The sequence below is a fragment of the Melitaea cinxia genome, chromosome 15 (assembly GCF_905220565.1).
Source record: "Melitaea cinxia chromosome 15, ilMelCinx1.1, whole genome shotgun sequence".
Lineage (NCBI taxonomy): Eukaryota > Metazoa > Arthropoda > Insecta > Lepidoptera > Nymphalidae > Melitaea > Melitaea cinxia.
In genome coordinates this window covers 4122681-4149377 of record NC_059408.1, presented here as the reverse complement: position 1 = coordinate 4149377, position 26697 = coordinate 4122681, and the positions used below count along the sequence as shown (strand labels likewise).

Here is a 26697-nt window from a genome sequence, read left to right as displayed (position 1 = left end):
AGCGCACCCAGTAAACTTTGCATCGTCTAAGGACTGTTATTTTTAGGAATATATCGTTTCTTTCTTTTTTTAAAAACTTGTCCTGACAAAAATGAAGACATAAAAGAATTACCCAATTCGATGCAGTATTTCGTTATTCGCGTACGTTGATTTCTACGATTCGTTTTGATTTCATTTATAGTGTACAATAAACTATAAAATAATAATTAAAATAAAACGACAAATACTTCAGGTTTTAAATGATAGAATAGCTTTTATATCTTCGCATTCTTCCTTATGAAAGTGTATGACTTCACAAAGAACGGAAATTGTGTTTAACCTACGAACCTACCTGGATCTCCTACTGGGTGCGTGCCCAGGTGGCGGATAGGAGAACGACATTCGCCTGCGAGTGGTATAGGTCTTCGGACTCCCGCGGACCAAAAACCAGCAGGTGATGGTGCGCTCCGGGTACTGCTCTAGTTCTCAGAGTGTCAGAGTTCTCACTGTGATGGCGCGGAGACGTGGCGGTCGGGTTTTTCTTCCCCCACGCGGAGGACGGGGTGGGCAGGTTCGCTCGTTCGCTCTAAGGCGCGCAAGCGCATGCCGGCTTGTGCCTGCTAGGTGTGGCCCGGTGGTTGAGGACGAGCTAGACCTCAAGGTCACCTGAAGTCAGGTGGTGGGCAGCTCCTGGACCTCGTCTCCCTCCTGTAGACGGCGGAGAGATTGACTTGGAAGGTCGAGCGTCATCACCGGGGGCGTCGTGGTAGTGTGTGAAAGCGATCCCATGACGTCCCCACTAAGGTGCCGGCGGAAAGAAGATGTCATTGCGCAACAGGCTCCAACAGCTCCACACTCTCGTCGTCCTCGTGTGGCGGGGCTAGAAAACTGTGTTTAATAATATTTATTGTAGTAAATGATTGCAAAAATGATTTGTCTAGGTAAGAGTTTATAATTAACTAAAATGTTTAATTACGTGGAGGTTACATAAAAAGTAATTAAAATTGCGATATTCGAAAGTTTATTGCTAATAAAATGAACAAAGTAAGGTAATGAAGGTATTTATAACGATTTTTACAGTAAGTAGTAAAGACAAGTTTCGAGATTTTTTCAAATAATTAAAAAAAGTGTTGAAAGCAAATAATACGTAATCGTTTAAATAGAGTAAGTCGTTTCAATTACTGATGGGTTACTATTTAAAAAATATATATAATATATTACGTAATTTCTTCGTAAAATCTAAATAATTAAGAAATCCAAATTTTGATAAGTAAAGCCAATAATATTGTCTTTGCTCGCAAACGAAAAATAAAAGCGTTTTCAATTACATCGACAATTAATACAACGTAAGTACACGAAACAATAGCCAATTAAATACGCTTAAAAAAAACATATATAACATACATCTATACATATAATAAAATGGTAGGAAAGTCAAAACTGTACATTGAATATTTTTTTAAAAGAAATCTGGGCTATGATCCACAATCGATACCGAAGTCAAAAATATACTTTTTAGAATTTTTGTCTGTTTGTCTGTATGTATCACACACACACACACACACTTCAGCCTATCGCAGTCCACTGCTGGACATAGGCCTCCCCAAGCTCGCGCCACACATCCCGGTCTGCCGCAATCCTCATCCAGCCTACACCGGCAATCTTACGTAGATCGTCGGTCCATCGGGCCGGAGGACGTCCCACACTGCGTTTGCCAAGACGCGGTCTCCATTCTAGGACCCGTCTACTCCAACGGCCATCGGTCCTGCGACACAGATGACCAGCCCACTGCCACTTCAACTTGCTAATTCTGTGGGCTATGTCGGTTACTTTCGTTCTCTCGCGGATAGTCTCATTTCTAATCCTGTCTTTGAGAGAGACCCCAAGCATAGCCCGTTCCATTGCACGTTGAGCGACTTTAAACTTGTGGACCAGTCCCTTCGTCAGTGTCCACGTCTCGGCTCCGTATGTTAACACAGGCAGGACGCATTGCTCGAAAACTTTTGTCTTCAAGCATTGCGGAATCTTCGAAGTGAAGACTCGATGGAGTCTGCCAAACGCCGCCCAGCCCAACCGAATCCTCCTATCGGCCTCCTTCTCGAAGTTGTTGCGGCCTAGTTGGATAGTATGGCCTAGGTAGATATAATCCTGAACAACTTCGAGAAGGGTACCATCGACCGATACCGGTATCGGTATGACTTGGTTGTTAAACATAACTTTCGTCTTATCCAAGTTCATACAGAGACCGACACGTCGGGAGGACTCGTTTAGGCCGGCCAGCATTTGGCCTAACTCATCCAGCGTCTCCGCAAAGATGACAATATCGTCGGCGAAACGAACTGTCGTCTGTATGTATGTCCGGGATAAACTCAAAAAGTACTGCATGGATTTACTTCAAATTTGGCACGAATATTATCAGGAAGTCGGGTCAACATATAGGCTACATATTATCACGCTATCACCTACAGGGAACGAGCAGTGAACCTTTATTTCTTCAACGCATTCTGTAACAACGTGTAATCTAACGACGCATATTTGAATGTTGTTGTTATTATGTTAATAACCATGCTATAAGCTAGCTTCACACTATAAATAAAGACATTCTGTAGTATATTTAGTATCAGCATTGCACCCGTGCGAAGCCGGGGCGGGCCGCTAGTATAAAATACAATCGAATTGTGAGTTATTTAATTTTGTCAATTAATTTTGATCATATTTTGAATATACTTTTTATTCAAAATTTATAACACCAAATTATCGTGAACGCAAACAAAAAAAAATTAATTAAATTTAACGCAAGTAAAGCAACGAGAGAAGTTACTAGTTATATAAAATAATGAAAGAAACAGAGGAAAACGATTTTTACGGTAGATTAAAAACGGAATTAAGACGCGAAGATTAGCTACTTTTTACGCATTTTGCATAACACTTTCGTTTGCAATTTTTAAGTCGTGACAAAGTACCAAACGGACGCGTGTCATGAACTAAACGCTTAAACAATTTAAAGTAGGTACCTATGTACATTTTTTTGTGCATGATTTTAGATGTTATAAAGCCATTGTTTTGCGTTTCTATTTGTAATACAACCTTATACTTTATAACTTCTTTAAATATTTTTTTCTTCTTTCTGTATTTACGGTATTTAAATGAGTTAACGCTAATTCTGCAATTTGAAATTTAACCTTCCACTTTGTTTTTACCATCTAAGCTTTACTAAAAAATCTCTTTAATTTTTCAAACAATTACTTATGCACACCAAGAAAATTACATATTTAAGCAAAAACTAGACAAAGTAAAGTCATTCTTTACTATTTAAAATAGTTATTCATCTGTTAAAATTGTATAGAAAAAAAGCTTGGTAGGGTTTGTACTAACTACTCAAATATTTTCTAACAATCAAATCTTATTATGTTAATATTATAAATATAATAAAAACAAAATATTCAGAGCGTAATTATCTAATATTTTGTAACTTAAACCACACGCCTGTATTATTTCCACGGGTCGACGCTTCGCGACGGTCCGAGACCGTTTCCGAAGCGGATAGATAACAATTTGCGGAGAGAGCTCGCTTTCTGCGTCGGTTTGTTGACCATTGTCTATGTTTTAAAGTTTAAACTAATGACTGTTATTATGTGTAATGTATGGTGTTTCGGTAGATGCGATACTAGGTTAGGCTATGATGATTAGTATAACAAGCTTATTATTTTTGAAGTAAAACTTCTTTACGCACGCTTGACTTTGGGGAGTTAGCTGGTGAATACGTGACGAGAGCGTTACGAGCAGGGCTGCCAGGTGCACAAAAAGTGTGATCGTACGTCAACTACAAAAAAAATCGTATACCAAGGAAATTTTGAAATAAAAAGATCGTACAGCCCTTTAAGACTAAGTACTAATTTTTTATTATAAACTATCAAAATTCGTTTAGTTTTAGAAAATAAATGTAATAAAACTATTTGTTACAGTCATACAAAATTTTCTGTGGTCATATTTTTTAATAAAAGAATTTGTTGGGTTAAACTTCGTAATATTTTCGTTTCTTCTTAATTGATTGCTTAACTAATAATTTGCACTTACGTGTATCATTGGATAAACTGTTTCTTAGTTTTGTTTTGATTAAATAAACTTCGCTGAATGCTCGTTCACAATCTGCACAGTAATGGGGAAAACATAACAAATTTGAAGCAAATTGAGCCAGTGTTTTATAATTTTCAAATTGTTTTTTATTTCAAAATGTTCAATTTTTATTTCAAATTTTTTTTTTCAAGTCGCAATTAATACCGAAAGAGAAAATATCTATATTATATACTAGCGACCCGCCCCGGCTTCGCACGGGTGCATTGCTGATGCTAAATACACTACAGAAATACAATATATCTTTGGAATATACACTACGTTTTTTACTTTAGAAACAAAAGATAATCAACGATCATGAAAAACAAAAGATACCTATTCTATTCAGTTTTTTTTTTAACTGAAATACCTCAACTTAAACTACGATTTTAATTTAATTAAAAATACTTTGCTATTCGTTCGACTAAAAACAAAAGATAATCAACAATCATCAACAACAAAAGATACCTATTCTATTAAGTTCTTTTTCTGAACTTACATACCTCAACTTAAATTACGATTTTTGAAAATAATTTCCCTAATATTAAATTGATCTAACTCTAAATTTTAACCAAGATCATAATAGAAAATTCCAATACAAAAATTATGGTTAAGCTTATCCAGCCGTATGTACTTATACTAATTATTACTATAAGTACGATTTAAAAATTAACCTTACAATAAAATGTAATTTATATTTTAAAAATACTATCATACAATTACTTATCGTAAGTTACTTATAATTACTGATACGTTGTCGCCCTGAAAAGCACTGTTTTATTAAGTATTGTTATTTTCCTCGCTAGAGAGCTCCGATAATAAACGCATCCAATCGCTGCTAAATTCAAAATGCTATCGGGAGAATCGCAGCCTCCGACGCGCTATTTATAGGCACGTTGCCGCCACCGCCCGCCGGCCGGTACCGCCGCAAACGCTACGTCCCGCAATTTTTAAATCTGTGATATCTTCGAAAATATTCATTTAAATCATATGCTGTAAAGGGCCATATAGATCTATATTCAATTAACAATGTATTTAAGGTATTTAATTGGATAAGGATTAATGCTGTATTGGTTAAAATCGCTTCGAAAATTAGCCATTATTTGTCGTAAAAAGTAAATGACAAAAAAATGTTATTGTGGGATATCCATAAGAGATAGGTATATACTATCGCGGAGTTTTCTGTAGACCTTTTCAATGTGTACAATACTTAGTACATTATTTTGATAAATTTCGTAGGGTTCAGCCTGCGTTTGCAATTTAAGCGAAAAAAATAATAATTATTTACGACATAACATTAGAAAACTCAAAAATAACAGTATTTCTCCAATATTTAATGGATGTTATTATACATATAAACCTTCCTCTTGAATCAATCTATCTATTAAAAAGAACCGCATCAAAATCCGTTGTGTAGTTTTAAAGATTTAAGCGTACATACATGTGCAGGGACAGAAAAAGCGACTTTGTTTTATACTATGTAGTGATATTAGTTTTGTTAGAAAGCAAACAAATACAGCTCTTATATGATAATTCAAAGATACTTCAATCAAGTAAAAGATCTAGGCACGCGTTAGGTAGTTGGGATAGTTCTCCTAAATTCATGCTTGCCGGTGGATGACGTTTTTTTAATTATGAAATGCTTCCAGGTAATAGGAATATAAAAATCGTACATTTTGTGTACGATCTTTGTCTAGGGATCGTACATGTAAAAATGCAAAAAAATCGTATGAGTACGATTTAAATCGTACATCTGGCAGCCCTGGTTACGAGTGTGATCGGGCGAGGCGATCGGAAGTTAAGAGAGAGATATATTATGTTAGTGAAGATAGAAAGAGAGAAATGGTTTTTATTATGAAATACAGAACTTATATGCAAGTACTGAATAAATAACTTATCTAGGTACTAATGCCAAGTATTATGTAATTCAAACTATAAGATAAAATTAAATATTACCCACAAAATTATGTAATATAAGAAACATAATTATTATTATTCGTTTTTTACGTACTTACTTTAATGACATATCTATACGCCTATATTTATTTTACAAATATAAAAAATAATTACAGAAACAATCTTTCATATTTCATTTTAATTGGTTTATTAAATTGACTATGCACTATGTGGATTGGTGTATAGATACTTTAAAAATCATTCAAGCATTTTCGGTAAAAATTTATGTCCTACTTCTCTCAGGTTGTTATTTTAACTGAGGTAGGGCACAGCAGGAAATATCCTGCTCAAAATCTGGAGCAGCCCGACTGGGGAAGTACTTCGACCTTACAGAAGATCACAGCTAAATAAAGCTTTCAAGCAATATTGTGTTCCTGTGATGAGTAAGTTTCTGGAGGGGATTGGGGGTAGGGTCAGCAACGCACTTACGATGCTTGTAGTGTTCCAGACGTCTATAGGCTACGGTAATCGCTGACCATCAGGTGAGACAATTTATCAGATGACCTATTTGTATGTGTAAAAAAAATGAAAACAATACACTGTGTATCAAAATATCAAAAATCACTGGTTAAGTAACTAGCCGTCGTCGAACCGATGATCGTCGCTTTTATTTTCACGTACCACAACATTCACCACACCAGGGCGGTCGTCAATCACATATTACATTTATTAGAATTACGTAATATTTAATTTATAAATTATTGACAGTTATTAAAAGGAAACACAGTACAATGTTCAATGTGTTTATTGAAAACAAATTTAACAAAACATCATCGACTTTTGAGATTACAATAAAAATCTTAAAATAAAAAGATAAAAAAATTAGAAAATAAAACGCAATAATCGGAGTATTTGTAAAGACGCTGATATAATTATTTTTGTACTTTTAGAATGGCACCATACGCATTTAAATTTGAGACATCCAATATATGGAAGCCATTAATACAAATTGACGAATTATAGATTATAGTAGAGGTATAGTTGAAGTTTTTCAGCGGTAATTTGGAAAATTTAACATTTTTTGGATCTTAAAAAACTTTTGAAAATATTTTTTGTTGTAAATATTTTTTTTTTTGAATAATTTAAATTTACCGTTTACGGTAGAAGCGCCAGTTGTAAAATTTTAAATCAAGTTTATCCTAATCTACGGCAACGCCACCTTTACGGACGCGTTCCAATGGACAATACTATACAGCAGCCTTTCCCAAAGTGGGCGATAACGCCCCCTTGTGGGCGCTGCAGGCCTAAAGCGGGGCGGTAAAAGACCCAGAAAAAAATGGTGGCGTTGTGTAGAGGCTTGAGTGACGATTTAAATCACCCTTTACATTAGTTTTTATGTTAGAATCGATCGTCTCGTTTGTTTTATTTTGAAAAAAAAGATACTGTCTAAATAATATAAAGTTACGTTTCAATAATCATTCTCATTGGCAGGTGTAGCCCGTAAGAGTTAACTTGAAACCCGAGCGCCGCTGTGTACTGCGCTCACGTCTCAAGTTAACTCTTGTGGGTAATAGTAAGTCTCGTTTCGAATTGATGTTTAATCTCCGCTAATATAGCTCGCAATAATTAATTTAATTTGAAGTTATAGTGGTTTTAAGTTGGTGAAAAAATGGGGGCACTGTAAAATAATTTATTCTCCAAGTGGGTAGTAGACAAAATAAGTTTGGGAACTCTGCTATACAGGGACGGTTCTTCTAACCTCTGAAATGAATGAGATTTTTTGCCACCCTCGACATATAAGACGTTTATAACATTAATAATAGGTATATTGTATATTAACAGTGTCCATTTCGATGGGCTTCATATTATGGGAAGATATTTTTATTATTAAATAAATTCAGGCACATCAAAATCGTATGTATATACAAAATTGACAAAAACTACTTACCGACTTAATTAACTTTATACATTATTGTGCAAGTTTTTACAAGTTTGTGCAGGTATATGAAACTATCTGTGCCTGAATGATAATAGAAATATCATAATATTTTGTGTCAATATACACATACTAAAGATTTATCATTCATCCAATACGATAGACTCCTTTAGGTTAGGGGGACACCCTATAGTCTACATACATTTTCATACAAATTATGTACCTAAACAAATTATCTCTGAATCATAAGTCTGTATTATGCGGGATATAAATAACAAAAAGTAAGTACATACACAACGCTACCCTATTTTCATGTAGCACCAAGGGGTCTTTCAGTTTCTATCAAATATTTTTACAATAATTATAAACCTATTGCAAATTATAAAAATACAATAGAAATTATTAAAAATAACAATCAAATTTATAGCCTTTTTTTAATACTTATTTTGAGTTTATAGAAATTTTTACAATCAGCATTTTCTTAATTTCATATTTTACAATTAATGTTACGTGTTTATTAATTTTTATTTGGTACGGATAACTGCTCACACTAATATAACATGTTGGTAATTTTACATTTAGACACATCTAGAGACATCAATATTTATAAGGAACAGCTATACGTGTGCATATAAATTTACATATTAATATATTTATAAACGATAATTTAAAAAAAAGGTTAAAAAAAATTGGGAATTCGATATATTTTTAAAAAGTTTAACGGCCCGATTTTTAGTGTATTAATAATAAAAAGGAAATCTCTGTTTCATTTTTATTTTATTTCGTTATAATATAAGCAAATGAATGATTGAACTTGTGTATTGATTGGACGGGTGAAATATTACATTTACTACTTATACTAGCAATATTGACTTTAATTTTTTTTTTCTGTTATTACTGTACACATTTAGTAGACCGTAGTAATTAGAAATTGGTATTCAATAAAACGGGTGTTTTGATTTTAATGATTTCACAACATAATCAGTTTTCTATTAGGTTTTTGCTAAAACTTTGAGCCTAGATAAATAAAAGGCACGAGGGAATTTAAGTTTAGATTGAATCTTTTGTTCACTTTTGTTTCAGTTGTTACGATTGGTCTTTAAGTTTCGACGAAGCAATTTTTTTTAAATATAATTTCAGAGCATTGATCCTTATCTATAACTTAAGTTTTTCTCCTATAAGTCAGTGTTTTAATTATTGAAGTATCTTCATATTAAGAATAATTAGGAAACCTATTTGAATGTTACACACAGAATTCTTTTTGTATATTAAGTATTAGTAAACAAATAGAATATTAAAATTTTTTTATACAGCAATCTTCGGCAATCGTAATAATGTCTTTTATAATACTATGTCTTTAAAGAAAAGTAAGCGTTACCCTATAGAAAAAAATATCAAAAACTTCATGAAACATGGACAAACGCAGACCAAATTATCATACATCTCATAGCCTCTCATAACTCGAGATAACTCTATGAGAATTTTCGGTCTGCATTTATTATTATTTTTAAGGGACTATTACCATGGGTACTTTCTTTCCTGCTTTTAAGCAATTATTTATGTATAAAATATATAATTTAAATTAAAAAAAAATATATAAAAAATAACACTGACAAAGTAAGAAATCAAAACTGACTTATTATTATTTTCACGTTTGTCTATTCGACGTGTATAGCAAATGTATATATGTAAATATTACTTTTAAATTTTTTTTACAACCTTGAAATATCACGTATTTTACAATTTTCTCAAAAATTTTGATTAAAGACTAAAATCACTGCAAAATTTTTGCGAAACTTGTATTTATTTCTAGTTTACATATTAATGATAATTTAATTATCATATGCTCAGCAGTGGGATGTTCAATGCTGAATCAATCATTCAATCAATCAATCAATTTTAATGTCATAAAAGAAGGAAGAGGCTTTTGTTAAGCAGTAGAACCTTTTTAATTTTTAGGGTTGTTACATTTTTTAGTTTTATCACTATCTATACTTTCGGCTTCGTATGCAGTCTAAAACAGTATTATTTTATGACGTCATAATCATTTTTTATTTAATTAAAATATTATTGTCCAAATATCATAAGGTAGTAACTTCAATATTTCAAATAAGAAGTTCAGTATTTAAGAGTTTTATAATATAAACCAAACAAAAAAAAAATATTCCCGCATTAATATCTTCGCATATATAACGCATAAAATATTTACTTAACAATCATTCAAATCTAAACAGTTCAATACCATTCGTATGGTTTTTTTTTTTAACTGGCAACTAATAAGCGATAACATCAAAGCCTAACCTCTACCGACAATCACAGATTATATATAACATCTAATTACGCTTACAGATAAAACTATACAACAATATAAATACACAATAGTGTTAAAACATCGAAGAATATCATTAGGTGGGAGATTAGCCACAGACAATATAAGTACAAATATACGAGCTAAATTTCACAAGTCACTGATATAGTTCAGATAGTTATTTGACAGATGAATGTATATAGTATGTATGATAATTTTTTTTTTTAATAGAAATATTTTATTCTGTCAATTTGTTGTTTTCTCGCACATAAATGACAATAGACTATCAAGAGACTTTATCAGCCGGTGAAATAGACCCCAAGATAGATATATAATTACGGTTACGGTTTTGAAAAAAAAACATACATATATAGTATATTTTTTATATGGAAATAGGAACAAAATCGTTGGTATAACAAAGATTTTTATTTGTACAAAAATATATCTCTCAAAATTGGTATAGTAATTTTTAAGACATACACAAAAAAAGTATTATGCGTTAATACAACAACAAAATTTTTACTACATTTACATTAATAATAGGAAAAAGTAAAAATACGAAGATCAAAAAGATTTTATTCGAGATGACTCATTTACTTATACTTTCAACGCCTTTAAGACACAGATCAAGATCGTTGCTAAGCTCTAAACAAATTTGAACATGTTAAAACTTGCGCCAATAATAATTCATTTAGAATGATTCCACAAAATATATATCTTTTTGCTTTGGCTTAAGGTGTATTGAAGATATATTGCAAAGATCATAATATTACCAAAAACATCTCGACAGTATTAAGATAATTGACCAATCTTTTAAAAATAATCAATAAATTAAATCAGAACTACAAATCACTCAGCTCAGCCACGCCAATTACCAATTATTTCAAAGAAAATCAGAAAGCCATGTTTACATTGATAAGTTAAAGTAAGCCTAATACTACACCTGTTCGTAAATGTATAAATGAACCAATCAATTAATACCAGAACTACAAATTGAAGAGATTTTGTGACCAATGGTTAGTGAAAAAAAAAAAAAAAATAAGAAACTTAAGGCGATGTAATAGAAATCGCGGAACAGAATCATTTTATTACAAATATCGATCTAAATTCTGACGATTCCGTTTACTACTACCGTTTATATTACGTAATAAAAATTTTGTTATTAATGGTTTAATTTTTAACCAAACGTTAGGATCTGTCAGTTGCACTGTTGAGTCACTATTTCCTTGATATGGATACACTATAAATTTAAACTAAGGTACCTATTATTGTCTTCCTAACGCTTCCAAGTTATCATGATGTGAATCGATCCTGTTCATATTTGCTTTTAAATCATCGCCCAAATGGCTTTCATGCTCTAAATGCTGTCTTTCAGAGGATATAAAATCGTTTGATCCGTTTTCATTGCTCGGCTGGTTCATATCCGGATAAGATAAATCGAAATTTGAGATAGACTTTATCTTGTCCGAAGATTCTAGACCGGACGCTAGTGATCTCGATGTTGTGTTGTTATCTGTGGAATAGAAGAAAAGTATTATGCTAGTAAAATACAATATAAATATTAAATCTAAAGAAATTTATAAAAAGGTAAATTTAAAAGAATTTTGTTGCCCGTAGCATAATATCCGCTGTATCATTTAAAAATGTGATATTTTAAAGTTCTCCACTATTGTAAAATCTATATAACAAAACTAAATAGTTTGAAAGATTTTTTGAACCTGATAAGTCTGTCATTCTGAGTCATCAACAGTTTTTGTCTTACAAAGTATTTTTATATAGTAAATAGTATTTTTTTAAGGTTCTTGCAACGAATATACTGTCAAAGTATCTGATTACTGCATCTGTTAAATATATTGTATCGACCCGTTTTTGTACACAGCTGATAAATATTATCAATTTCTTACCCTTAAGAGCATCTCCAGCTATACCAACTCCACCATCCTTGGGCATAGAAGACGCCCGAGTACCCCCCACCATCATACCCAACACCCTGGGAAACCATAAAGAATCGTTTATACCTTGTGGGTAATAAGCTTAATCATACAAGTAGTAACAGATTTAACACGGATATGAGATGATTTACCGGTGTTAGTAGAGAATATGACGAAAAGAGGAGGGGTGTAGTCAGATATTACTGATTGAGATGTTTAACGCACGATTTCTAAACCAATAAAACAACCAACAAAAACTCTGCAACTTTAATAAAAATTAATTCAGACTAGTGGTCGCACATTAATTATGGTCGACCATAATAATTTAAATTATATTGCTTCAGCCTGTTATATCCCACTGCTGGCCATAGGCCTCTTTCCCCATGTAGTCTCCGATCATCAGTCATGTAGGATCAGAGCTTAATCCACCACGCTGCTCCAATGGGGGTTGGCGGATATATTCCCTACTACGAGTAACGATCGCTATCAGGTGTACATGATGACAACCGGGACCGACGGCTTAACGTGCTCTCCGAGGCACGGTGGGGAGACCCACAAGGACTGCACAAACACCCAGACCACGGCCAACACCTGTATGGCCAATACAAATGTTTGTCATGTGTGAGGATCGAACCCGCAACCGCCAGCGCAACAGGTACAAACCATGGCTGTGACATGTTTTTGCGTTTGACAGGACAAAGTCTGTCGGGTCGGTTAAAAAATAATAAATAATTGGTTAGTAAATTAATAAATATAATAATCGTAATAATATTTTACCTAGAGTTGCTGAGGTCTCCGAAGGGCGTTTGGGGGGTAGGAGGGGGAGAGTTCTTAGTCTCGCAAGCCTCCGCCCAGCCCTCCGCTATTAAGACCTCGCCGATGTCGACTGAACCTTCTAGAATTGTTTTTATTTTTTATTAAAAAGTATATATATAAGATAAGTAACATATATCCAGCCTTATTTGGACATAAGTAGTGCCTCAATAAAATTGGCTAAGTGATGAAGCAATGTAGGATAGATTCATTCTCCGTTCGTTATTATTATTATTATTATTATTTATTTACAGAAAAAATACAATTTATGTAATAAACAGTGCAGAAAAAAACAATTAACAGTTTAACAGTGCACTGTATTTCTAAAGTAATAATACTTACGTATAAAATATATTATCACTTCAGCCTATCGCAGTTCACTGCTGGACATAGGCCTCCACAAGTTCACACCAAAAATGGCGTGAACTCATGTGTTTTGCCCATAGTCACCACGCTGGGCAGGCGGGTTGGTGATCACAGAGCTGGCTTTATCGCACGGAAGACGCTGCTGCCTGTCTTCGGTCTGTGTGTTTCAAAGCCAGCAGTTGGATAGTTATCCCGCCATCGGTCGGCTTTTTAAGTTCCAAGGTGGTAGTGGAACTGTGTTATCCCTTAGTCGCCTCTTACAACACCCACAGGAAGAGAGGGGGTGGCTATATTCTTTAACACCGTAATCACAAAGCATAAAATATATTATCTATTACAAAAATATGCCACTAAACTACATATTTCAAGCATCTCCCTATTACCGTTATCAACATCGAGCAAAAATGAGCACAAAATCACGTTTGTTGTATGGGAGCCCCTTTAAATATTTATTTTATTCAGTTTTTTTAGTATTTGTTGTTATAGCGGCAATAGAAATACCGTCTAACTATCACGGTTCATGAGATACAGCCTGGTGACAGACGGCCAGATAGTGGTGTCTTACTAATAGGGTCCCATTTTACCCTTTCCCCGTGAACCCTAAAACTTATGTATATATCGTGTGTATTATTGATATTAACATACCATCATTGACGTCATACAGTTTGATACCGGGCACCTCTTTCCCTTCATCTCTAATTCCAATTGAAGACTTCCTATATGTACACGTACGAGATACTAATGGTTTCCATCTTGCTACCTAGAGATCATTTATTTATATTTTAATGCAAATATTTATTGTCAAAAACATTTTTTTTTGTACAGATTTTTTTTTATTGGGGCAGTTAGTGTAAATCCGACGCTATACTATAAAAAAAGGTATTCTTGAAACTCAATCAATTATTCTTTTTTTACACAGAATGCACCTTTAACAATGAACGTAAAAATAATTGAAATTTTCGACTAAGCCAATTTAATGTATGAATCTTAGTTTTACTACAAAAAAAAAAAAAAAAAAAAAAATTAAAAATTTATATAATACTGGTGTAATTTCTTTGTCAAAAAAACTACTATATAATTCATAACAAACTCTATACAGCTAATTAAAGTTCTAATATTAAAGAAGTCACTTTTACATTGCGAGTATTTTCAATTTATTCTCCCCCCCCCCCCTACCTGTGTGAGATCTTCAAAACGTTCGACGGCGTGTGGATGCCAACGCGTTTGACCGTTAGCTGGACGTACGCCTGCCAGGAAACACTCCATCGCCTGCGACCCAGAAACGAAATAAAATCAAAATCTGAAATTTCTTAACCCAAGTAGGCTTCAAAAGTATATTAAGTTAGTCTTTATTAAATTAATTTTATTATGGTTATAAGTACCACAGAACCGAAATGTACAAAAAAGAATCGGTAAGAAACTCCGTCGTAAAATAGCAATATAATAGCAAATGCAATCACAAATGGAAACGTAGCGATAATTGATAAGAAGAGTATTAATCCCACTAGAGTATTAGCTAACCGAGTTTCTTCCTCAAAGGTAAGATGTACATAAACCATGTAATAGAAAGTTTTAAAACAATAAATTATTTCTGAATGGAATACCTGAAAGCGAAGACGTAGTAAATCCGCTCGAAGTTCGCATAACTCGTGTGTCGCTACATATTCGCTATCACCATAGTCCAAGAAGAATAAATCGGCAACCTAAAAACCAAATAAGAAATTTTGATTTACATATACCAGCCATATGAAAAAGCCGTTCTCCATTAATGCTTAGTTATGAGCATATTTTAATGTTTATTTATTATAAGTTGTCTCAACCGACGTGGTCTTGTTCTGTTATCTGCCAAACGCATTAACTTGAAATATTCACAATTTTTTTCCAATATTCTGCGTTAATTTCTTAATTTCATTCTATGAAAAACCTCTAAATTTTAGCGCATGGCAAAACATATAGCGACTTAGTTTTATTTATATAGAAGTCTAAGTTACGTAAACATACACGAGAGTAGTCGTTTACGTGAGGGTAAATGCACCATAGTGTCTACTCGATAGTACGCAGCCGGTACTAGTTGCCACAACCTGCCCCACGACAGATTACTCTACGGGACATAGTACACACTACAGATTAATACCATCGCTTCGACTGTGCTAATGTTTTTCCTGATTATTTATATATCACCGATAACCATTTGATAGGAGAATAAATATCGGCAGCATTAACTAGAATGTGAAGAAAAAATGGAGCAATCAAATATACAACGTATATACAGAAGTATACACCTGGCATTACATAAAACAAATACTTTTGCACATATATACAATATTTTAATAATATATTATAATTTATACAACTGGGTCAACTGGGCAAACAAGCGTACGTCTCAACCTGATGGTAAGCGAACACCACAGCTTATAGACGCATGCAAAACCAGAAACATCTCAAGCGCGGCGCCGACCCTACTTCCAACCCTCTCAGGAGCTCTGGTCACCTTAGTCACCAACAGGAACACAACACTACTGGAAGGCTTTATTTAGCTGTGATCTTCTATAAGGTCGAGGTACTGCCCCAGTCGGGCTGGTGCTGCTGTGCCCCAGTAGCTAACACTCCGTGACCGCAGTACCTGCTGCGTGGCGTCGAACTCGTTGGGGCGCAGGTCGTGCACGCGCGCGCGGTACCAGCGCCCGTCGTGCCGGAACACGGCCGCCACCACCTGCCCCACCGTCACTTTCTCCAACTGGTCAAATAAAAATACCAATTTAATTTTACACATGCGTAATTTTTTTTTTTTAATTTTTATTCAAGGTGTTTTATATGCACACTTATAAATCAGTATATCTGAACAAATTCTGGACTTTGTTTTTATTTTTGTACCAAACAAAATAATTTTGTCTTTGTGTGTGTTGTTGTGTGTGTTGTTGTGTGTGTGTTGTGTGTGATGGTATGCAAAGCGATTGCAACTCTGCCGCCGAGCGCTCAATATTCGTTCTGATACCTGTTCTACTTTTATAATCATATTTAAAATTAGCTTTTTTTTACATTTTAGACACTGTAAAAATTTCATATAGAAAAAACTTTCTAACAACGTTATTAGATGTATTATAACTTACAGCGTGATTAGCACGATTCTCTTTATTGCCATAATACTCGGTCATATGATCGACTAAATCGTCCAGTTGCGCAACTTGTGGCCCGACGAACTGAACCCAAAATCGAGACGGTGATGACGATGCCGAGACGTATACTTCGATCGATGAATTTGATGGTTCCGCTGTGGAATATTAATATTATAAATTTTAGACCATATTGGAAACAAATATACATTTATACTATTAAAGTTATAATTTAATTGAAACACTTTAGTCTAATACTTTTGATTCAAATCATTCTTTCCTTTATTTCTTATACAAGTCCAACAAATAGAATGTCTTAATAATATTGTTAACTTTAGATATTGTTTCTTTACTTATTAATTTTATAACTTCTTTGTTAACGGCTGTTTACAAAGTAGTAAGGTACCAGTATAAATACAGGGTATGACTTGTAAGCAAGGCACTAAACTAAAAAGTGGTAAAACTGGGTGGATCTTTAGTTTCGAGATGATCTCATTTATAATGTAATTCTTTATTTACTCAAGTATAGCTATAATTTTCATAAATCTACAAAAATAATATAGAAGTAGCTATCATATTATTCAGAGCCTGCATTTATGCAATGTAATTAATATTATATTTTTTCATTGTATTTTTTTTTTCATTTTACTTTACGGTAGATAAATAAACCTCATCCGCTATCTAATTTAATAATACAACCGCCACAACCAAAATACCCCAAGGACAAACACGACTACACACAAACACTCATAAACACCCGTCACCAACAAGATAACGAAACAAAAAAAACTTATTTAACTTGTAATGTTGTTGACGTAGCAACATAAAAACTCTTTGAACTTTACTGTGACAGAAATAGCCTAAAATCAATAATTATAAACAATATATTGATTTTGATTTTACATTAAACGTTTAAAAAACCTAACTCGTCAAACTACGAAGACTTATTATTATTTTTTTATTTAGAAATAAAATAAAAACTATTTTAAAATACACAACTTAATATAATGATATTGTTAATTATGTTATTTGCAAATTCACACAGTTAGTACACAAAAATCAAATAATCAAAATGACGTTCACCATACTCTGAAATAGTAGATGGGGCAGATAGTGGAAACTTTATAAAATTTGTTATAAAAAAATATTTACAAGGTATAAAATAGTCTTAGAATTGGCTAAATTAACAATAAAATTATAAATCAATCAATCAATTAATAATAACATTATATGTTTAAGATATTTAGGTAATTTTATCCAGAAACAAAATATTAGGTAATTAATTGGTCGTTAGAAAAATATTATGTTTTGTTAGTGAATAAGTTCAATTTTTGCCTAAAATGAGTTGAACCAAAACTCAGACAAAATCCTAAATATATCTGACTCAAGTGCCCCAACTACAATCCCATAACTCAACCCTATATGTATTATATTATCACAAACAGTTTTACATACTTTTTAAGTAGTTTTTTTATCCTCGTATTACAGTAGACAGCATACTCACATGGGATACCTTAGTAGTTACCAAGAAGTATATAGATTGCTTGCCCAGGGGCATATTATATTTCTGTTAATACGTTTAATGGATATTTCATTTTAATTAAAGATTTGTACCTTTATTACTTATGGCATATATATAGATGGCTTGCCCAGGGGCCGCCAGGGGCATATTATATTCCTGTTGATACGTTCAATGGATGTTTCATTTTAAATAAAGATTTGTACCATTACATACTTATGGCATATATATAGATGGCTTGCCCAGGGGCCGCCAGGGGCATATTATATTCCTGTTGATACGTTCAATGGATATTTCATTTTAAATAAAGATTTGTACCATTACATACTTATGGCATATAGTAAAATTCAATATAATTATCACATTTTGTGCTCTAACAATTTTCTTATATCCTATCTGTACGCTGCAAAACACCACGGTACACACCAAGTTATTTATTTAACATGTTACAAAAAAAAAGAGGTTTATTTGTTACTAAGTATAAAGTTCAAAAAGTAATCTAATATATATATATATATATATATATATATATATACACACGGTCGAATTGAGTAACCCTCTCTTTTTTTGAACTAGTCGGTTAAAAATACAATCCTATGTAAAAATAAATTTAAAGTCCTTAAAACAAACTTTCATATTTAAAACTTGAAAAAACTCCTGTATGAGATTTCCTCTATACTTTTATCTAATATAAATCTAGCCAAAATTCTTTCTTTGATGTGTTTTGATTATGAAAATATCTTAGTAGACAAATGTCAGTCAGTCAGCACGTGTTATTTTATAATTCAGAAGGTAACTTTCAAAAGCGATCATCACCAAATTTAGATTTTTTGAACAACATTTTTCAGATCAGTCAGCATCAGTATTGGAATAGAAATATTTCCTTTCAAACCAAGTTCAATACAATGTAAACCTTAGTTAGTACCTACTTTAAAAAAATGCCTATTAGACAATAATTGTACTTTCAAATGCTGTTTTAGGTAGAATAATTCCAATTATCACGGAAGAGGAGACAAATCTTCTTACCAGACAAGAATGACTTAATTTTGAAAATGACCTCCCGAATTATAGATAAGTAAAAACAAAATCAATGCAAGCATGCTGTTATCTTACCAGTCCTGTACTTGGCATGCTTGGAGTCACCTGTGTCCGGTTGCTCTGCCGGGGTCGTTGGTGGCGTCGCCACTCGAGGACTCCGTTTAGCCTGCTCTACTTCACGTCTACACCTCTCGTGTTCAACCTTGCGGATTTATATTAACTTAATAAACATTTGTAAAATAACACAATATGCCCCATTACACACATAGCGATAATAAAGAATGAATATTGTTTATTCTTTCTTTTTTTTGAGTATTCCTAGTCAGAAATTACGATAGGCTACAAAACCTCATTTCATAATACAAAGAAACAGAGTAGAAAATGTAGGAAAACCTATTTTTATGATAAGACTAAAAAACAATTACTACTAAAATTAGTTAAAGTTGCTGACACAATGGAACAATTTGATTACCTATAAAGTACATACATCTAGACAAGAAACATATTTGTACAAATACAACTACATATACATCTGACGTTGGAATCAAACCAGTACCCAAAAAACCGGCGGTATTGAGCCACCTACTGGCACCAATACATCAAAACGGTCACTCAGTGATATATAAAATCAAAATCAGAAATAGAAATTATGTTATTCAAGTAGACTTCAAAAGCGCAATTTTGAATTGTCATTTTACTAACTAAAACTTTATTCTTTTTTGACTACCACCATTTGGGATAATATATATTCTGCAGAGAAGAATCGGCAAGTAGCCACGGAGTTACTCTTGCAAAAGAAACTTACGCATTCCTCGATGAGTTTCTTAGCAATAGCTATCTGTTCCACAGTGCCCCGGAATTTGACCTGCCTCTGAATACTCAAATCGGCATCCCTCTGCCCTTCTAGCCTAACTCTAGCACCGCTGCGGTGACTTATATCGTTTATATTTTCACCACCCGTACCTAGAAATGAAATAAAAAATTAATTTAAAATAGTTGTTTTCATTTCACCTGCGCCATTCGTGTGGGTATAGAAGTCAATAATTTGATCAAGTTTCAGTCAGGTTTGTCAAGCTTTTGTTTGCCTGTTTTTTTTTGTTTGTGCGTCAAAGCCAGCCCTGCGGTCACCAACCCGCCTGCCCAAGTGTGTGTGTGTGTGTGTGTGTGTGTGTGTGTGTGTGTGTGTGTGTGTGTGTGTGTGTGTGTGTGTGTGTGTGTGTGTGTGTGTGTGTGTGTGTGTGTGTGTGTGGTGTGCGTGTGCGCGCGCGCGTGTGTGTGTGTGTGTGTGTGTGTGTGTGTTTGTATTTGCGCGTGGTTTCTTGCTTGCTTGCGTGCGTGCGTGCGTGCGTGCGTGCGTGCGTGCGTGTGTGCGTGCGTGCGTGCGTGCGTGCGTGCGTGCGTGCGGGCGTGCGGGCGTGCGGGCGTGCGGGCGTGCGGGCGTGCGGGCGTGCGGGCGTACGGGCGTGCGGGCGTGCAGGCGTGCGGGCGTGCGGGCGTGCTTGCGCATGCGTGTGTTGTTGATTGATTGATGACGTTAGTTGATCCATGAAACGGAATGATATTTAAGAAACTTTTTTATGAAGAAATACATATAAATTATGAGAAAAATTAACCACTTAGATAAATACATAATATATTAACAAATACTAGGGACAATCTATTTAGTACTATAAAAAAAACGAGTGTGCTTTAGACCACACGACTGAAGTAAAACTTCTTTAGCAATAGGCCTCCACAATAATGTGTTTTAGATATACGAAACGTAACTGGCTATGAGAAAAAGAAAGAAAATGTGTATGAACACAACCTTTCGTAATGCTCGCAACACGCATTCACAAGCTTACCCCCCAAGTCAAGAGAGCGTAAAGAAGTTTTACTTCAAAAATAAATAAAAATTTATAAATAGGTTTAGCTTGAATGGTTCGGAAACACCAATCACAACAAGGACCACAAAATCGTTCAAAACCCGAAAAATTCTGCAGTTTGCGAAATTCACCTTTTGATGGCCTATTTAAAAATATATACTCAAAATAAAGTCTCACCGATAATTTTGCCACAAGCCCACCCCGGTACGGGCATCGCATCTTCGACAATAACTGGTTGTTGTTTTATAAAATCGTGAACTAATGTTTCGGCTATTTGTGTGGTGTGACTGCGACCTCGAATGATGCAGACACCGTAATCTTCTTCGCCGAACTTCTTGAAATGTATATTTGCACCTGACTTCTCTTCTATTTGCTTAATGTTTGATCCACTTCGACCTGAAAATGAAAATTATAACGAGATTAAATTAAAAAAAAAAAAAACATTTAAATATTAAGAGATTTAATGTACATTTATTAATTTATATTTTGAGATGTCACATTTTATATACTATTTATAGTAGTAAGATACCAAACAAGCGTACGGTATAATGGTAAGCGTAAACCGTAGGCTATGAACGCCTGAAACACCAGAATCATTCCAAGCATTTTGCCAACCCTCTCCCAGAGCTCTGGCTACTTCATTCACCACCAGGGTCCACAGGAACTCAACACAACTTGAAAGCAGTATTATTTAGCTGTGTTCTTCTGCAAGGTTTATTGTTTCCCCATTCAGGCTACTCCAAGATATAAGTAAGATGTAGGCTGTGCCCTATCTGAAGAGTTTAAGATGCGATAGGTTTGACATACCAGACGGTTAAATAATTCTCAACAAAATTCTCTAAAAAATCAGAGATGGATCTGACGCGACCAGATACAACTTGCTGGTGCGCTATTTTGATTACAGATATTTGTAAAGTTTAAAGATTTGCATGCTTTGTGGGTGTTTTCATAACCAGACAAAATCCTATCGTACATGGGACTTTGTATTTATATTTAACTACTAGCGACCCGCCCCGGCTTCGCACAGGTGCAATGTTGATACTAAATATACTACAGAATGTCTTTATTTATAGTGTGTAGCTAGCTTATGACATGGTTATTAACATAATAACAACAACATTCAAATATGCGTCGTTAGATTACACGTTGTTACAGAATGCGTTGAAGAAATAAAGGTTCTCTGCTCGTTCCCTGTAGGTGATAGCGTGATAGTATGTAGCCTTTATGTTGACCCGACTCCTTAATAATATTCGTGCCAAATTTGAAGTAAATCCATGCAGTACTTTTTGAGTTTATCCCGGACATACATACAGACAAACAGACAAAAATTCTAAAAACTATATTTTTGGCTTCGGTATCGATTGCAGATCACACCCCAAGTATTCTTTTAAAAAAATATTCAGTATACAGTTATAACTTTCCTACCATTTTATTATATGTATAGATAAGAGAAAAACTTCTATTTGACGACGCGTTGGCGCAGCAATCACAGCACTGGCTCACGTCAGACGTTTGTATTGGCCCTATAGATGTTTGTCGTGGTCTGGGCGTTTGTACTTGTGTGTTTTCGGACCACCGATACAGGAGATAATCCTACTGAGGGCCGTTGAGCGTGAAGCGTTCATTATTTCATTGGAGTTAGAAGCGGTATAAGGTCCGTGATATGAAAAGTATTGAGGGAGTGATATATAGTGTAAACTGCAGTCGCGTGTGGGAGCTGAAACGTGCTTTACTTACTTTCAATTCGCTTACATATACACCAATTGTGATTTGAAATATTAATAAAATTTCAAGTAGTTTACAATAATAAATTTACAGCGTATACAGCATTAAATTTGAAGTCCGAGTTCTCAAGGGTTTAAATTGGTTTTACATTACTCATATTGTATGATGTTTCTATTTGAAAATTCTGACGTCTGATGATCATTACAGGCAAACGGACGTCACAATAGAAAATAACACTACGCTAAAAATATCTCTGCTTGTAGGATCTAGAACAACTTGCATACAAATTGAGATTTAGTTGAAAGTGAATCCCTATTCATTCATTTGATTTAACGTTCATTTTAAATACACATATTGCTTACAATATTATGGATTGATATTCAGGAAAGAAATTAAGATGTGGATAAAAATATGTTTTATTCACATTACAGAGTAAATCAACCCGTATGAATAAAAATATAACAAATTAAACGCTAGGATAGAACTAGGATTTAGGTGGGCACTCCAGTGTCGGGAGTCCTGAAACACCCAATACACAGGCCCAAATTCCCGGACCACGGCGAACAACTGTATGATCAATACAAATGTATGCCACGTGCGGGGAACGAACCTGCAACCGCCAGTACAACAGCCATAACATACGCCAGTGCTACGACCGTTGCACTAAAGCGTTATCGCGTATATATTTTTCAGAAGTTCTGTGTATCCTACTGTTATCAATATAAATAAACACGATAGGCATAAAGACGTTGCAACTATCTTAATCGCCAAAAACGAAAAAAAACGACTAACTACATCGATAAGTAACACGTGGGTAGTCTAAAAAAAAATTAATTAAATAAACATTATTATGAGTAACTCAAAATGTACTCGTAAGATCTCGATCAAATTTAAATGGGACCACAGGGGCAACACCTTTGATTAAAAAAAAAAACATCAAAATCGGTACACCCACTAAATAATCATGACATAACACAAATTGAAAAATGGAATGGAGAACCTCCTTTTTTTAATGTCGACTAATAAACAATGGTCAATTGTTATTGTAATTAACCATCATCATTATATCAAATTACTCACATAAATATTCTTAGACACTGAATAAGCAAGAATTGCTTTTAGATATCATTTTTACTGTAACTTAATATTTAAGGTCAAGCAAAACATATCAAGTATACAATATCATGCTTGACAAGTAAAATGGTAACGACCTTCTATGAAATGAGTTAAAAAGATTGTGCAAACATGATCTCAGAATGTAGACATTTTTATAATATTTATTCTGAACACAATATTTAAAAATGACATCATTATATATATTTAAGTAACATTTTACAATTACGACAACACATTATCACAAATTGTACATAACACTTATAGCACAGATATTAAGATTATGTTATTATAATACGAAATTAAGTGGAAAGCGTAATAAAATATGATGGTATTTGCTCGCAAACGAACAAAAAACCAACTTCAATTACTTTGGCAACTAATAGAACATAAGAAGTCAATAAAACTGTCAATTAATAATTATTATTAGGGATAACTCAAAATGTGACTCCTTACATTTCTATCTTTCTTGCTTCAAATTCGTCTTCAAATTTACATAGGACTGCATGACAAGCACCAGTTTTTGATTAGAAAAAGAATCACCTAAATCGGTACCCCCAATAAAAGTTATGAGGTGACACACAGAAAAAAAATACAGTCAAACTAAAAATTTCCTCCTCGTCCCTCGTGGAGGCCCCGGGGCTGTAGGCCTGGTTGCCCTCCCCTAAATCCAGCCTTAGTAACACAACAATACTCGAGAGGAGTATTGAGTTGAGGTACTTCCCCTGTCGGGCTGCTCCAGACGTTGAGCATGATATATCATGTTATACTCTGCCTCAATTGGTCCTACTCATTACTCCAACTAAATCTAAGATGATACAAAACAATGGCAAAAGTTAAGCAAACTAAGGGAATCTTCATGAAATATGTCTGCAAATTTAACTTCAAAACATCCTAATATTACAGAGTTTGTCATTGAAAATTTGACTAATATTTGCCAGTTATATATGAAAGAATTAGGGACGTGTTTTAAGAAATATAATTTTATTAACCACATCAAAAGATTAGTATAATAATAGCAATATCACATTGTAAATGAAAGTTGGTAAATATTTTTTCCAACTCTGTTTCAAAAAATCCAACTATATAAAAACCTCACTGACTCATGCAATGAAATAAACAGGTCAAACTGTAGACACTTTTTTAATTTTAAGCTGATGTGCTTAAAAATAGATTGCCAAGAATCAACCTAAAAATTACTCAGATCTTTGCCAAGTTTATATAGTAAGCTTTTGAAATCTACTATAAAACTTTTTATGTCAGTAATTTAAAGAACAATAGTCAAAACTTTTTTTTTCACACAAAATTTCATCATCTTATCATCATTATCAAGTTCTAAGCTAGAAATTTAATTCCTATGTTTTTGATAATACCGATATATAGGATACATTTTTTATTTGTTATAAATGTTCAAATACATAACACATATTCAAAGATATATTTTCATCTAGACTTGCACTGGGAATCGAACCCAAAATCCCCACAGATCCTGCAACTATTGACGGAAAACGATACATACATTAAAACAATAAAATATATAAACAAAAATGAACCACTATATTTGTTGCCAAGATGTAAACTTCAGACCTGATGCATTAATAAGAGCTGACTGATACTTTGACTTTGTATAAGGTTTTTACGGGATGAAAAATTGTGTAGAAAAGTCGAAAATTTCGAGAGAAAGTAGTGAATATTTTATGTTCATACATTCGTAAGTTTGCAGGACAGGACAAGTTGGGTCAGCTAGTTTTAACAATAAAAATTTAAAGAATTTATTAAAGATATTTCCAGATTAAATATAAATAAAAATAATGCCTCACACTCAACGGTCTCAGAATTTATTCCTGTGTCTGGGGTCTAGATAGAAGAACAATATACAAATGCAAACACTCAGACTACTGCAAGCATTTACTTATATTTGTCATGAGCAGGGTTAGAAACCACGACTGGCAGCGCAAATACCAATAAGCAAATACATTCAATGTTTAATTGTATATAGAAAGAAGAAACTCACCAATTAAAGCAGGAACAATACTCTTTGGTACTTGCACCTCAATAATGTCCATCCTTGTAGATCTAACTATTTTGTCTTCATTTGCTTCATCTTTTTTAAAGACATAATACACCACAAATGCTGTGACTGTCACCAGTGAGAACCCAAGGGCTACTGGTACCAGTATCTTAGTATTCAATGGCATTTTCTGGAATAAAAATGTTTATTTTTGTTTATGAAAAATAATATTTGGAATATTAAAAATAATTACATAAACTATTGAATTGATTAAATAGCATTTTTTTTAAATAATGTTATTATCAAAAATAATCTGACTCAATATGTAAAGTTTATCACAGAAAAGATGCACCAAAGAGCTCGTAAGTTTTTTCAAAGATATAGGTTTTATTCTTTATAAAGTAGGTAATCAAATAATCTTAAATGTAAATAAATACACTGTGATAATGATATAATAATCTATTATCAGATATGACATAATTAAAGTTGCTTCACATGTAATATGACACCTGTTACGCACAAAATAGAACTAAATACGAATTTACCTCAGCAATTTGTTATGAATTACAAATGATATAACAAACAGTTATCAGTTCGTTTTATTTTAAATATTTTTGGAAACAAAATATTATTAGCATTTATTTCGTGTATATTCAAAGATCACCACAACAGTGTTGCAAAAGTGTAAAATAAAAAATCGGTATATTTGGCTCCGAAAAATCGGTAGAAATCGGTAGATTTTTACTCGGAGTAAAACAAAAGTATTTTAAGTCAATAATGCGTTCATTTATTTAATTTTTTTCCCTTAAATTAAATCAAATTCTTTATTTGCATGAATATATTAATACATAAGGTGTTATTAGTTACAATGTCTCATATAATCTACCTTAAACGGCGTGCAAATTTTTGTTCCATTTATAATTATAATTATTTTACATTACAGAAAAAGAAAGTACTCAAAAGCAATACGT

General features: G+C 33.4%; 1 protein-coding gene across 1 annotated transcript; it reads right to left on the bottom strand.

Moving 5' to 3' along the window:
• Positions 1-10639: 10639 nt before the first annotated feature.
• LOC123660622 (tudor and KH domain-containing protein homolog) lies at positions 10640-26389 on the bottom strand. Its single transcript, XM_045595678.1, has 14 exons — positions 26079-26389; positions 25730-25916; positions 21055-21273; positions 19818-19975; positions 19088-19214; positions 16453-16613; positions 15966-16079; positions 14947-15045; positions 14519-14611; positions 13988-14102; positions 12941-13058; positions 12161-12222; positions 11951-11959; positions 10640-11745 (listed from the first exon to the last, which is right to left on the bottom strand). The coding sequence occupies exons 2-14, from the start codon at positions 25911-25913 to the stop codon at positions 11498-11500; spliced, it is 1707 nt and encodes a 568-aa protein (XP_045451634.1). The 5' UTR covers positions 25914-25916; positions 26079-26389; the 3' UTR covers positions 10640-11497.
• Between the last annotated feature and the right edge of the window lie 308 nt (positions 26390-26697).